This window comes from Ceratosolen solmsi, unplaced genomic scaffold, assembly GCF_000503995.2.
Source record: "Ceratosolen solmsi marchali unplaced genomic scaffold, CerSol_1.0 scaffold45, whole genome shotgun sequence".
Lineage (NCBI taxonomy): Eukaryota > Metazoa > Arthropoda > Insecta > Hymenoptera > Agaonidae > Ceratosolen > Ceratosolen solmsi.
Genome location: NW_011948436.1, coordinates 343,056 through 357,898, shown reverse-complemented (window position 1 = coordinate 357,898; position 14,843 = coordinate 343,056). Strand labels below are relative to the sequence as shown.

General features: G+C 36.0%; 1 protein-coding gene across 3 annotated transcripts in view; it reads left to right on the top strand.

Moving 5' to 3' along the window:
• The window catches only part of LOC105365009 (trans-acting T-cell-specific transcription factor GATA-3), a 154,784-nt gene that overhangs the window by 95,301 nt on the left and 44,640 nt on the right, over positions 1–14,843 (top strand). For all 3 annotated transcript variants that reach the window (XM_011503061.1, XM_011503058.1, XM_011503059.1), the window contains exons 3-4: positions 6,962–8,107; positions 10,707–10,852. In XM_011503061.1, coding sequence (XP_011501363.1) covers positions 6,962–8,107; positions 10,707–10,852 — 1,292 coding nt within the window. The remainder of the gene's footprint in view (positions 1–6,961; positions 8,108–10,706; positions 10,853–14,843) is intronic.

The following is a 14,843-nucleotide window of genomic DNA, read 5'->3' as shown; positions in this document are numbered from 1 at the left end:
TCCCCCCCCTCCCCCTTCTTCGCCCATTCAAAGATTTGTACGACAGAGGTGCGACAAGAGCTACACGAGCTCGTCTGTAAAGGAATACTCACATTCTCTTGTTTAGCTTATACAGAAGCGACGGGAGGGAGTAAAAAATGACACGGGAACGTGGATCGCCGCTGCTCAATCCGAAGGCGAAGGAACGCCCGTAGGAAATTCGATACGTAGCTGGAGTTCAGGGCAAGTCGATACGCCTGATTTTTACCGACGCGCGCAAGGCTCGGATTATAGTTCTGGACACGTTGTTCTTCTTCTGCTTTTGGGTGGATTTTTTATTTGCATTATAGCGAGCATGGAGACGCCTCTGTTCCCTGTTCGTTCAGGAAAAACAGCGTCAACTCGATGCACATAGCTTGTCTTCACCTCTTCTTCTATCATCACTATTTAATTGCAAATTGTTTAATAATCTCAAGGCTGTTTACAAATAATTTCAAAGGATATTTTAACAAGACGTTAATATTATAATTCTGAGAATAATTTCACATACATTTCGTGTAACTATAATATGCAAATGCAAATGAAATTTTATGACTATCCGATAAAACAATAAAAACGTGTCCACCATCGGTGGCAATCATTACTTAAATAGAAAAAATGTTCGCACATTATAAATAAAATTGGTAATATTTAATTCTGCATTGCAACTTATTTTTCAACACAGATGAATCTTACGATAATATTCAATAATGGCTACAATGAAGATAATGGTTACAAGGAAATAAATAAAATACTTATATATCGGAAAAATTTAAGAGCAGTAAGGTGTTGGTTAAGTTTACGGTTAAATTTGCAATATATAAATTGTCTGTGCAATGGATCTTAAAGACCATTCGTTTTAAAGGATTTTAGTATAATTTTATTCAAATAGTATGCATTGGTATGAAATCATTTCATTAGACTTCACTTTGTTTTTATATACAACTACATTTACTTTTCCGTTTTCTTCGATTTTTATATATATTTAAAATTTTTTATTTTCTTATTCATTAAAATATCCTTTTAAAAATTAAAATTTTGAATTAAGGATTTAGCTTAAATCACAATTGGAATCATTTTTAATCATTTTTAAGATACACATAATACAAAATATCGTTAAGCATTAAATGACATCGAGCGTTATAATAATCCGAAACGATCGTGACGCTCGATTTCAAAATATTTCTGCACTCCATATGAGAAAGCAACGAATATTTTAAAATAATCGATAAAGAGTACTGCACCAGCCATAGACGCGCACACACGCGCGCGCGCACATTTGCAACACATGTGTACACGCATTTGATCGCGTGTACAGGTTGGCAGCAGTGGTTGCAGCAGCAGTAGCAGCAACAGCAGACAGGAAGGAAGCGCAACCAACCGTGAAGCTCTATATATATGCTGACTAACTTCTCTTCTGCCCCCTCTCCTTCTCACTCTTGATCAACAGAGTGAGAGAATAATAGGGAGAGAGGTAAGCAAGAGAGAGGTATAAACATAATTGCAAGAGGGAAGTAGAGGTAGCGGATCGCTGCTCTGAGCGTCGCTGTGATCCGTGTACTTATGCATATATAGTCTCTCACTCTCTCTCTCTATCTCTCTCCTCATCGTTCTACTCGACTCTTCGCCACTTCACGGCTGACCTTTTGTCCTCCCTTCGTGTCGATTCGCCACGACGATTCTGCTTCTTCTACCTTTCTTCTTCTTCAACGCTCGATTACCTACTCTTCTTTTCGCACACACGATTGACCTTTTTAACATCTCTCTATATACCATATATACAAGAATGTGAGCGTGTGCATGTATACGAGAGAGGCAAAGAAGACGACGCCATCTTGCAAATGCATACGCGAGTTCCGAAGGCGGAGCCAAGAGACGGGCTCTTCTCTTTCCTCTTCGTTTATCACTCTTACCGAGAGTTTTCTCCTTCCCTCCCCATGCCAACCCTGCCAACTGACGGAGCCGTGAGCTCCTCTCATTTCAGAAACTTGCGATGCTCCAAAATACTTTCATCTTATCGTCTCCTGCCCTATCTTCAGATATACTTAGCTTTCTCCTAGTTTCTGATTTGATATCAGAAAATCCTGGCCTTCATTTGCATAGATCGCAGGTGTTCCATATATTTGCTTAGCTTTTCAGATTTGAAAGAAATTATCTCTAAGATATCGTTCGATTAATGAAATTCATACATACGTTTTCACTACAAAAGAGTTGATGTAATGTTTCAATTAATGAAATCGGCTCAAATCTGATATCCATTTATATATATTTGTTAATTTCAAATATTTTCTTTCGTTATTAAAATTATTTGCATAGGTAAAGCCTTTCGTTAGATAAATTTATTAATTTTAAATATTATCCTAACTTTTAATTTTAAATTTTACATTTATATAAAACTATATTTACTATAAATTATAAAGTATCTACTATTCCAATATCAAGAACAAGATGGTTAAAAGACGTCTTATTTTTTTTTTTTTTGTTTGTTTGTTTGTATACTTACTATTTAAATGTCAATATAAAATATTAACCGCAGAAATTATTTCAAAGTATATTTTAATATTGTTGGTAAAATAACACATTCAAATGATATATATATATATATATATATATATATATATATATAAGAAGAAAAAATTCTATAATAAAGTAGTTTTGTTTTTATAAAATTGAAATACAATGTTCGTATAGGTAGCGAAGCGATGTGTGACATTGATTTTATTTGGAAAATTGAAAGTTTGCTGTAGCGAATGGAATGTAAGCCACGCGGGATCAAGAGTGTGAATCAAAATTAAGCCGAGGTCAAAGTTCTCTTCAACAGATGTGATCAGTTTGCCTTTGAATGCCCTATGTTTCATTTCCGTTGAATCCTTGACACAGCGACAAACTTTCGAGAAGCTTTTGCATTGATAGATGTAGAGTGCGATTCGTTTTTATTACGCGCTAAAGGCGTAAGAGCACAAAAGCAATGGAAGTTAATTACTCGGAGTAAGGGCTTTGATTCTATGGTCAATGCCGATGGAGATGCCGGCAGTGATCAAAGGCTTACTTTGTCGAATGTTCACCATTGCTTTTTGTTTTGCCAATCCCTAGCGACATTTTGCTTGTGTCGATCGCCCTTCCGATTATCTTTATTACCACTACGCACTAGCTACAGATTTTCCTTAACTCTCTCTCTCTCTCTTTCTCTCTCGAACCACTCGACTTTCGTAGCTTCCTTAGAGGTGTTCATCGTTGTATTAGCATATGATATATAATCACCATTCTTATTTACAGTTCGATATAAATTTAATTACTAAACACTCGCTGTGAATGTTATAATTAATAAATTAGATTTTCCCTGGCTCGCAGATATTTTGAATCAATCTTTGGGCAAAATGGCGCTATCGTTTCCGCACAATAACGACTATAAGAGCTACCAAGACAAATCACCGCTAAACAACTAAATATTATAATTCATAAATGAAGTAGTAAATGTTGGGATCAATGGATCAGTTTATGTGTGTGTGCGCGCACGCGCGCGTCTGTTTATGGGTTTGTGTATGCCTCGATTTTGTGCTGCTGGTAAATTCGAGTCGAATGCGGTATCGATTAACGATACTCGTTGAAGAGCTTCGAAGCACGTTGACGCGTCCAGGCATCCTAAACAGTAGTTCTCAATGTAAGTGCATGCACCCTTTTACCGAGCTGTACTTTTTTCGCGAGCATGCTGTAAAAATAATTTATATTTTGTAATTACTTTCGAATCATTTATGCGATAACGTTTATTAATTTTGTATGAGCTGTAACATTAACTGGCCTAAACATGCAATATGAAAATAATCGTTCGCCCTCTATTCTTCGAGAGAAGATAAAGAAATGAATAAATAATTAAAAAACCAAGGTGTAGAAAAGCTACGAACGGATAGAGGAGGAAAATATTTCAATGCAGCTGGAGAGTTGGTAAACACGCCTTACCTATAGTATTGAAAAGTAACATCTCTTTCTAATATGGCGGGTGCTGGTGCTTGAGAACAAGGTGCGCTTTATTACGGTGCAAGGGTCCATCTATCAAAATCAGTTTGCTCAATATTTATTTACAATATTCCATTAGAGTTAGGATTATTTAGTATTTAATTATTCGGCTAATATAAAAGATATAATATATCATAAAAGATATAACCACTTGCTAAATAGAAAAAATATTAACTGCTAACGATCCATATAGGTCAGAGCAACATTTTTTAATGCTTTCGTATATTGTTCATACTGACTTCCATCTTATTTATAGTCTTAAGGACAAGCATATAGGAGAATAATAACAGTGCGAATACGAAAATTTATTATTGCGATTGTAATTCATTTCTGCAGGGTAATTAAAATATATAAAATATTTTAAGTATATGTACGCATATTTAGTTTTGGTTTTTTTCCCATACTCTAGTCGTTTCGAGTGTTAAGCGGGTTGGGGGGGGGTTGAAGAAAGCATCATTTGAGCGAACGCACAGGATGAAATGGCGGATAAGGCTCAGTCGTTTGCTCGGCCACGCGCATTTATAAGAAAAAAAAATAAAAAAATATGAGGTTCTGTGAAGAACCAAGATACGTTATCTAAACTACGATCGTACGGCGTTTCTCGCTTATACATGATATAATCGTGACTATCTGCATTTATTATACATATTCATACAAGCATATGTGCTCCTTTTCTCCTATTTTTCTTACTTTTTCCTTTCTCACATCTATTTATGCTCGATTTTTATCAATATTTTATACATTTATTATTAGTATCTACATTCTTTTTTAATTTATCGTAATAATATTATAAATTCCTTTTGCTAATATATTTTGTTTTTCGCTACTATTGGTTGATATGAGCATTTTATTTCCTACGATTCTTGCATGTTCCCATTATAAAATCATACTATTAATGTTATATAATTCTATACATTTACATTTCTATTGATTTCATTTATTAATTACAGTTTTTTTTTTTTTAATTCAGTTGTCTTTGTAATAATTTCATTTTTTAATATTCAATGTTTGTTGCAAATACTTTTTAATTACTTTGAAATACCATGCATTGATAATTTCTTAATAGTAATATATTTTATTTGAAATAATTTATATGAGGATATGATGAAAAAATAAATTTACTACATTAATCAAATACAAACTATATAAGGAAATGAAATGAATTCCTGAATAATATAACTATTTATCCGCAATATAAAATTTTTTGTTTAACTATCCAGACAGAATGTTTTTCTGAAAATTCAATAGATGCTATAGTAACAGTAATTGGTACCTACATCGATAGTTTAATTCGAGTAATACATTAGATATAACTTTTCAGATAGAATAATGATTAGATCTAATTTCACATCTCATCTATATAAAAACTTAGAAAAAGATAAAGCAATTATAAGTGCGTGAAAGTTAAGAATTTAGGCAAATGTAAGTCATAACTTACATTTTATTATTTTTTTCGGAATAATTTAAGGTATTCTCCACTAGAATAACCTTGAATATGCGATGTGAAATCTTTTATGTTGAATAATGCAGTCTTTATTCATAGGAATATTTTTCGTAAAAATATAATATGACGTAAACAATGAGGCGAGTCAGCGAGCAGATTATATACAATTTTTACGTAATTCATTGTATTTTGAGCAGCGACTATTTTGCACACTAAAATTCTAGCCCATGTCGCACTAACAAAAAGTCGATTCCCAAAATTAAGCAGATTTTCAAGCACGACTGCAGAAAGTGAAAGCCCGAGATAAAATTTGGTCAATATTTATGTTCACATATGTACGAAATTTAGAGAAGGCGTGAATCTTCTCTGTTTACATAACATTTTTTATGCATGTCATCGGCTCTTTTTCCACATATATTGCTCTTTTAAAATGTGCTCGACTTTCTTGTTTTACTTTGATATCATGTTGCTGTAAAGTACGAAGAACCTTAATTCTCTTAAAATGTAATTTCGAATCATTGACGGCGTTATTTGTAATTTGAAAGTCTCACTTCAATTCTATATTTTATTTTCTTATTTTTCTCCTCTGTATTAATTTTTTCAAAAACCAGGAATATAATTCGCTGTCTTATATTTTATGTTATAAAATTGATTTTTTTTTTTTTTTTTTTAACAATTCTTCAATCCAAAATTGCACATATAAAACACATACTCCATAATGGTTCGGTACAAATTTATCATTTTTTACTACATTATCGTAACCCCTGAATATATATAAATTTATTATTAGTATGTCAATTTAGTATCCGGAGACGTTTTATAAGACCATGATAAATTATTTATTCTGACGAATGACTTTTATGCCCATTATCACCAAATAGAAGTAATAATTCTTATCGTTTCTTAAATAATCTAAAATCAACATTGATGTGCCATTATTATTGAGTGTCGACACAGAAAATGTAGAATAATATAATTCTTCATGCATAGTGTACATTATTAAGCTTCCCAACGACATATTTGTCTCACTTGCACTACAGCTATTCGATATATCGATTGAAGACTCTAGCCTCTAGATATCGTGGCACGTATGCGAGTGTAATTATTATATCTGTATAGCACAATGAATATTCGCAGCTTAATTAACGCTGGATTATTAAAAAAGTCGTACAAAAGGGCTCAAATTTCAAAATTGAAAAGGATAAGGCAACGATCATAGAGTTGATATTTATAGTTATACCCTAAAGGTGCAGTTAGTTTTTGCGAATATTAGTGCAAAGTCGTGATGTAATACGTGAACTGGATGTGATATAAATTGTCGACTCGATAATACTCGTGTAAAATCCGGAAAAGATACAAACAGTCGTCGATAGTCTCTTTCGCTCGCGTGGCTGTTCCAGCGATGTTACAGACTAGTCAAATGCCGTAACTCGATCCCAGAACACAACAAGTCGAACTGATCGAAATTCCCCGCTGTGATTGCAGGCAGGATGTCGGGTAGCGGAATGGCGGGCGGGCCCATCGGCCAGGTCTGCCGGCCACACTTTGGGCCGTCCCTCCATCCCTGGGGTTTCCCGACGACGTCAGCTTCGAGCAACGGTTCATCCGAGGAGAAGCCCCAGAGTCCTTTGGGTTCAAGTATGGGCCCAGGTGGCACTGCCAGCAGTCTCGCGAATCATGGAGGCGGACACCCCTTTCCATTTCCTCCGACGCCACCCAAGGATGCGACACCTGACAGCATTAGCGCGAGCACAACGTCTAGTACGACCAATGGTACTGGGGGCGGTGGGGCTGGGACCGCCGGAGGTAACGGCAGCACTGCTAGCGGCAATGGGGGTGGTCTTGGATTGGCCGGGGGCGGTGCCGGCAGTGATTATCAGGCAGCGGTCGCCCACGCAGCCGTCATGGGAGCCTTCATGCATCATCAGGACGCTCTTGGCTCCTCGACGGCGTCCTGCGATGTCAAGCCTTCGGTGATGCTTGGCCATCAACATGGAGCGCCATCGCCACCCCATCAACATGGTGGAAGTGGCGGAGGTGGTGGCGGCGGCGGCGGCGGCGGTGGCGGCGGCGGTCAAGGCCAGGGCGGTCAGGTCAAGCAGCGAGAAGGTAATGGTCAGCCGTCGGGGGGCAATGCTGGGGGCGGCGGTCAGCAGCAAACGGCTAGCGGCCAGCAGCAGCAACAACAGCAACAGCAGCAGCAGCAACAGCAGCAGCAACAACAGCAGCAGCAACAACAGCAACAACAGCAGCAGGATTACCAGAGCAACCAGCAAACACCGAACTCGCCGTGTCGCGACACCGGTTATCCTGGGGGAAACGCCCACCACGGCTCTCAGTATGATCCCGCCGCGACGGCCTACAACATGTACCAGCACCTTCAGTATCCCAGCCATCATTCCCATAATCACCCCCATAATGGGCCCGCCTCCCTTTTTTCCTCGGCGGCAAATCACCATGCGGCTGCTGCCGCCGCGGCAGCGGCCGCTGGTGCCGTCGTCCCCGGGCTTACGTCGGCAGATTCGAAATTGTTAGGCTCGCACGTCACCCAGAATACACCAAACTCACCTGGTTCCCAACACCAGCAGCAGCAGCAACAAAAGCCCAGGAACAAGTCCAGGACGTCCGCCGGTAAGCGGCTCGCCAACCATTCTCTACCACCTTTCATCTCGTCTACTTTTTCCCTCCTATCCGCCTTATTTCATTTAGTTCAGTTACTTCATTTAACTTAAATATGTTTTTTCTTTTACTTTTCGTTTATCTTTCGTCATTATTGATCTTTTTTATTGTGGCTGAAATATATGGCTTGCGATACTACTCGTATATCTCTTATCTTACTTTATGTCGCACTCGTCAGCTGCTATTCTTATTTACATTAATATTCCTTGCCCTTCGATGTCATTTGAAATTTGAATAAAACATTAATTGGGAGAAAATTAAAATAAATTAATGCTTCTTTGTAGGTATACAATATTTTACGAGCTTACTGAGCAAACTAATAACTTGATAAATGAGCGTACCATTATTACTTAAAGACTGAGCTTTTTTACGCAGAATAAATCATGTTCTTGAATTAGAAATTACTATTTTGAAAAACGTTTAGCATCGCAGTCATACAATTGATTTATCTTCTCATATTATTTCATAATATTTTAGTTATCATTATTTTTTTCTTTTTTCTTTTTTTTTTTTTGGTGCTTTGTATTTTAATCATCTTTCTTTAGTTTGTTTAATATTTCCTTACGTTTTATTTAATCCTTCATGAGCTTTTGGTGGCGGCCGTCCAATGCTTACAGTATATTTATTGTCTGTATGACACTTAAATTATTATTAAATTTCACATAATCAGTTTGACAATCTCGTATACGCCAGTATTATTGTTTTTCTTTTGTATGTACACAAAACACGCGCGCGCGTGGGCACGCATATACATATTTACATAACGTTCGTGTCCACACAATTCTATTATTTGTGTGAAAGAGGAAATCACAATTTTTGTATTTTGCCTCACTATTACTTTATTTTTAATAATTTTTGGAGTGGCACCCATAAAAATGCGCGCACACTTATATAATAATATAATAAGCAAATACAACACGAAAGCACGAGTTTTCTTTTTTCAATGTGGAGTAACTACATTTTTTTGATTTTTGATATAATATTGTTTAACTCAAGGAAGCGCTAAATTTTGTCTATAGTACTCATCGATACGAAAACGATTTTTTTTTTAATAAAAAGAAGATTGATATCGATTGATTAAAATATTATAAATATTTTATTAAGGATTTTTTAATTCTAATTATAACAGAAAGATTTTAAATACAAATATTATACTATCCATTTATAATTGATATTTTATATATATATTATATAGACTAATCATGAATTGAATATCCAAAGATTGCTTATAAACTTCATTTTACAGTTATACATTTTCAAATGAAACTTAAATATAATTTGATTATAGGTATAAAGCTTAGTTTAGTGATAGAAAGAGAAAATGGTAACTTAATCGAATGTTTATTTCGCGTAATATTGTGTACCGTGGAATCGAATATGGTAGGACCAAGGACGAAGAATAATTTGTGGACACATCACGACTCTACAAGCAGTTCATCATGCCGGCAGAATCAAGCTGCAAAATCAAGATCCGAGAGAGAGAGAGAGAGAGAGAGAGAGAGAGAGAGAGAGATATTATGAGGACCTTTTTTTTATGGAGAGTAAATCATAGATGTTTCGTAAATTAGACTACAGTAATCAAGTTGCAAAGTATGGGCCAGAAAAACCAATTCAAGAAAAATTCATCATTCTGCCCATCCCTTCTTTCTCACTCACTTTCACATTCTTTTCTGTCCACTATTTTATTCTCTTCCTCATAATTAACCCTTGGGATATAAAAGAATAATCATACATATGCGTACATATAAATGTACGAGACAATGTATTCGTGTACATATATATATACGAGACAATGTATGTGTATATATATATATATATATATATATATATATATATATATATATATATATACGTAACGGGATTTCAGCCATTGTATTGATTATTTATATTGTATAAGATTTCTGCTTTTGCTCTGGTAATCGCTTGGTGGTTTGTTCGCTGTGCATGCTATATAATTCACTGGTGGTTGGTGTCAGGACACAAGTTCGCCAGTGCCGTTTAATAATTGAGTATTTTCGGAAAATGCCTCGACCTGTACTGGCATACTTTTTCCATTAAATAGTCTATCATTAATTACAAATTATGCCTATCTGAGAAATACTCAATACAAGTTTTAAATAATGCTGCTGTGCCTGCTTGATTAAAGATCTTAAATTTATTACATTGAAGAATCTCGATTTCGAATGAGAGTTATAAACGTGGGGTATATTATATTGATTGATTAATTGAAATTATCAAAATTGACCGGGGTTCATTATTATTATTCTAAATTAAACTTCTCTATTAACTAGTACGAAATCGAGTTTTCGATGTCAAAAAATTATGCCGCAAAGAAAATTGCAAGATATTACCGATTTTGGCAATAAAGAAAATAGAACAGCGATAATTCAATACAAATTAACATTAAGGGTGGCTTTCGCTTTTCTTTCGACGGCAATTTTTTCGAAAATGTAGCAAGTACAAAAGTACCGCATATTAAGCTTAACTAAACGAATAATAATAAGAACGAAAGAATCTAACGAATATGTCGTTTTCGGGGGTCGACTGTCAGAGGGTCGCGAGTGTGTCAACTGTGGCGCGACGTCGACTCCGCTATGGCGACGAGATGGAACGGGACACTACCTTTGCAATGCCTGTGGACTCTACTATAAGATGAACGGACAAAATCGACCGCTCATCAAGCCCAAACGACGATTGGTAAGTTTATTGATCAAACTCTTACGCCTACCATCGATCGTGTTATTTTTTATTTTTTTTTATTTTTTTTTTTTAATTTCGACATACTTCGCAACTCTGCTTTGAATATACTCGTTCTGTTTTGAGATTCTTGCTGGATGACTAATGATTGTAACAAGCATAATATTCTTTTGGTTGATTAAGACTTTCCCTGGAAGAAAAAATGATTTATATAGTTTATAGTGGAGAGTAAGATTTCATTTTTATTCTAGCTGTTTTCCTTATAAGGAGACTAGAAGAATTCGATTCAATAGAACAATAAGTGTCTAGATGTACTATTGCTCGACAATATATTGTTTTGTACTCTTAATATAAGTACAGACAATGAAAGAAGACGTTGATAAAATTGATTAAATTATCCGCTCTGCAGAGAATATTATCTATTGCTCGTCGAGTTTTTGTTCGATGGATTAATAACGGCTTAAGGGCTACTACTGCTAATAAGGAATTTGCAGTTACAACTCTTACTTAATGCGTGGATAAATAGATGCGATGATGTAAGACAATGGTTGATTGTAGCAAGATTGAAAATTACGCGATAAAATTATGCTTGTGGGGATTATGTGAATTCGATTAATTTAATTTTCTTGGGGTTTTTATAATAAAACTAGAATGCGATTCTCAGTGCCGATACTCTTGACTGGAAAATATTAAATTACTTATTTTCTTTTTGTTTTGTTTTCTTCGTTGTAAAAGGATCGATTGAGTTTTTGTCGTATTTAATTACATTTTTAAAAATTCATTATCCATTAATAAAATTACATAAGCAAATAACTGTAAAATATTATTTATTTTCTTTGTAGATGTGGTTAAATCATATGACTGATATAATGAAATAAATTATAATTGATGGACTGTTTTGACGTAATATATTCGTTTTGATATAAAGATCAAAATAAAAGATATCGATCATTCGCATCTAGTAAAAATATTTTTTTATTTGTATATAATTAATAATTATTTACATAATGTTTTTGTGTCTTTTACTATGTGATTAAATACTACAGTAGTAGGAAGCAAGTTAATATATCGATTTACTTTTATCTTACGTCAAGTACTTAAATTACAGCAAATAATTTAGGAAACAGATCGTCTTTAACAATTATGTTTTTATATAAGTTTCAGAACAGTAATGTTATTTGAAAATATACAAGTACGAGAAACTTTTATTTCCATTTCCTTGTATTGACTTGCGAATGACAGAGATTAAAAAGTGAAATAATATTTGTAGTAGTGTAAATTTCAAACTGCCTGTAATTGTGTTATCAAGTAATGTAGACCATAATTCAAGTCGCAGTTCTGCCCCGGACGTATAATGGTAAACATCTAGTTCATGTTTCCCTACAATTTTATATTGCCTAGGCGACTTTACCCTACCCGATTTAATAATATCGAGACACTAGGAAGTAAGCGAACAGAAAGAAAAAAAATATATATAAATTAAACTCGTCTAAGAAATGGAAAGTCATTTGGCAAGAGTAGTATCGCCATTCGAATTGAACGAGAAGGTTTGACGTTTTTCCCTTGCGTAACTAAGTCTCAAGGCTAAAATGGAGGAAGGTCAACTTAATCGTAAGGTGCGTACTTTTCTTACCGTAAGTGAGGGTGAGGGTGAGGGTGAGTGTGATGGTGAGGGTGAGGGCGAGGGTGACGGCGACGGTGACGGTGTCGGTGTCGGAGACGGTGACGGTGACGACCACGGCAACAGCTATGGCGATGACGTCCGTTCGCGTGCGAGGCTTGACTGATGGGTGGGCGGGACGGCTCGTCAGCGCGTTACAATGTTTGGCTCCACTCTCTTTCGCGACTTATTTCGTATTTCTATGGCTGCCACCCTCCCATTCGTCTTTCCTTCCTTTCACTTTTTCACGTGCGAACGTGCTCGCTCGACTTTTCGGAGACACTGGCCAATCGATCACCCTCGCATTTCTTCCCTCTATTTCCGGCTGCTCGTGCGTCATTGCGGAATTAGTGCTTTTCGAGCTTTGCGAGCGAATTAGCGGTCTCCGTTATCGTTGGCGTATTATCGCTCGTGAAACACGTCGATTGCGAACTACACGATCACCAATGAATCCGTGGGCGCCGACGACTGAAGCTCTAACGCCATCGAGCGAGATACGAGCGTAACATTATTTTCATCGTTCACAATGACTTTGCTGTTGTATGATCGCATTCTTCGATGAAAAGTCTACGACAACTCGTACTTCTCATTGCTATAACGACATACCTGAAATAACAATCAGCTTTATGTAGTTGGTTACCAAAGTATTAGGTAATAATGTTTAGTAGTTGTGACAATTTATATTATGGAGCATGAAAATTTCTATCCATAATACTTTCTACTGCCTTCACAACAAGAACTCGATAGTCGTAATTTGAAATGTTAGGCATGTACGGAGGTATTACTTTCTTAAGGAAATTTCTTTCTTTCATTAGCGCATAAGATTCTTGTATTTTAAATGTTTAAAGGAGCACTTACTCAAACCAAACATTGCACAGAAAAACGAACGAGAAAATTGTTGTTACATTTCTTTTATAGCTTTTTTTTCATGATATCCGATTGTAACAAGTTCTATTGTCGTATTAATGATATGTAAATAATATAGAAGCAGCTTCAATCAGTTCTGTAAAAAAGAAATTTACATTACGTTTTATGATAGTATTCCCTAGTACTCGCATACTAATAATGATGATCTCTTTTCGGCTCATCATTTATACATACTTTTATATATTATTTTAATGGCTTATATAGAAACTAAAGCATTTTATTGGACATAATGGTATTGTTCGAAACTCAATCGAGAACTCAAATAAACAGTAAAATACTAATATTTAACGTCGTTCGTGCGGGTGATATATGCTTTTAGCACAATATGCTGCACATTTTATCTTTTTTTTTTTTAACAGTTTGCGTCTCGTTCGCAGATGTCTTGTCTAATAAAAAAGAGGAAAGAGAAAGACACGCGGAGGGAAAATTATTACCGATACGATCTAGGCAACGGAAATAACACCGGGCCATGTATGCGCGTGTGCGGGCAAACTTGAGCGCGCACGCACACAGACACACGAAAACGTGGATTAATCGATGTATGCATCATGCGAGAAATAATAGAGCAATTTTCAATAGAGAGAAAAAAGGAAAAAGCATGAACTGCTTGTACGAGAAAAATATTGTATGGCAGGCTAGATTTTTGTCCTAAGCCGGTAAAGTACACTTCGCCCAACATATTTAGCCCCTTAATTGTTATTTACATTTAAGAATTAGCTGTTATTTTTCCTCGAGGTGCGAGGACACGAAAGCGAGCTAGAAATTAAAATAATGAAGTATGTTGAAAATACTCGTCTTTCCTTGAATTGAAATTTAAAATGAAAGAGAATCAGTATCCGACATGTCTATAGATGTGCGATGAATGCGAAAATGTTAGTTAACGTGAATTTCCGTTTGATTAAGAAGAAAAGAAAGTGCCACGACCGACGGTGCATATGAAAAATATGTAAACTTTCTCCGTCTGACAGAAGTTGCCCGGTATGGATTGATAAGTGTGGGTAGGTAACGGCTGTCGCCCGGTGTACGTCTGCCCCTGTGGAAGGGCTCCTATTATGTATACGATAGGGCGCAGATAGCAAGGGTTGAAGGCTCGCCTCGACACACGTAACGCAGCGAAGTCCGCCATCTTTGATTCCCGATGCAGATAGCGTCAACAGCTGGGAAATTTTCGGCAGACTTTCTCCCTCTTTTTTTTTCTACCTCGAGCAGTTTTATTCGTTTCTCTCTTCGTTTCTTTTTTTCAGTGTGCACTTTTTTATTCAACGGGGTGGACACCTATCAGGGGGTCTTTCGATTAATGTTCCCGTAGGACACTTATTAATATGACCAATGGTGCTACGTAGTTGAGAATGAAAAAAAAAAATAATAAAGAGGGACAGGGTTAGTTACGTTCCCTACATAAAC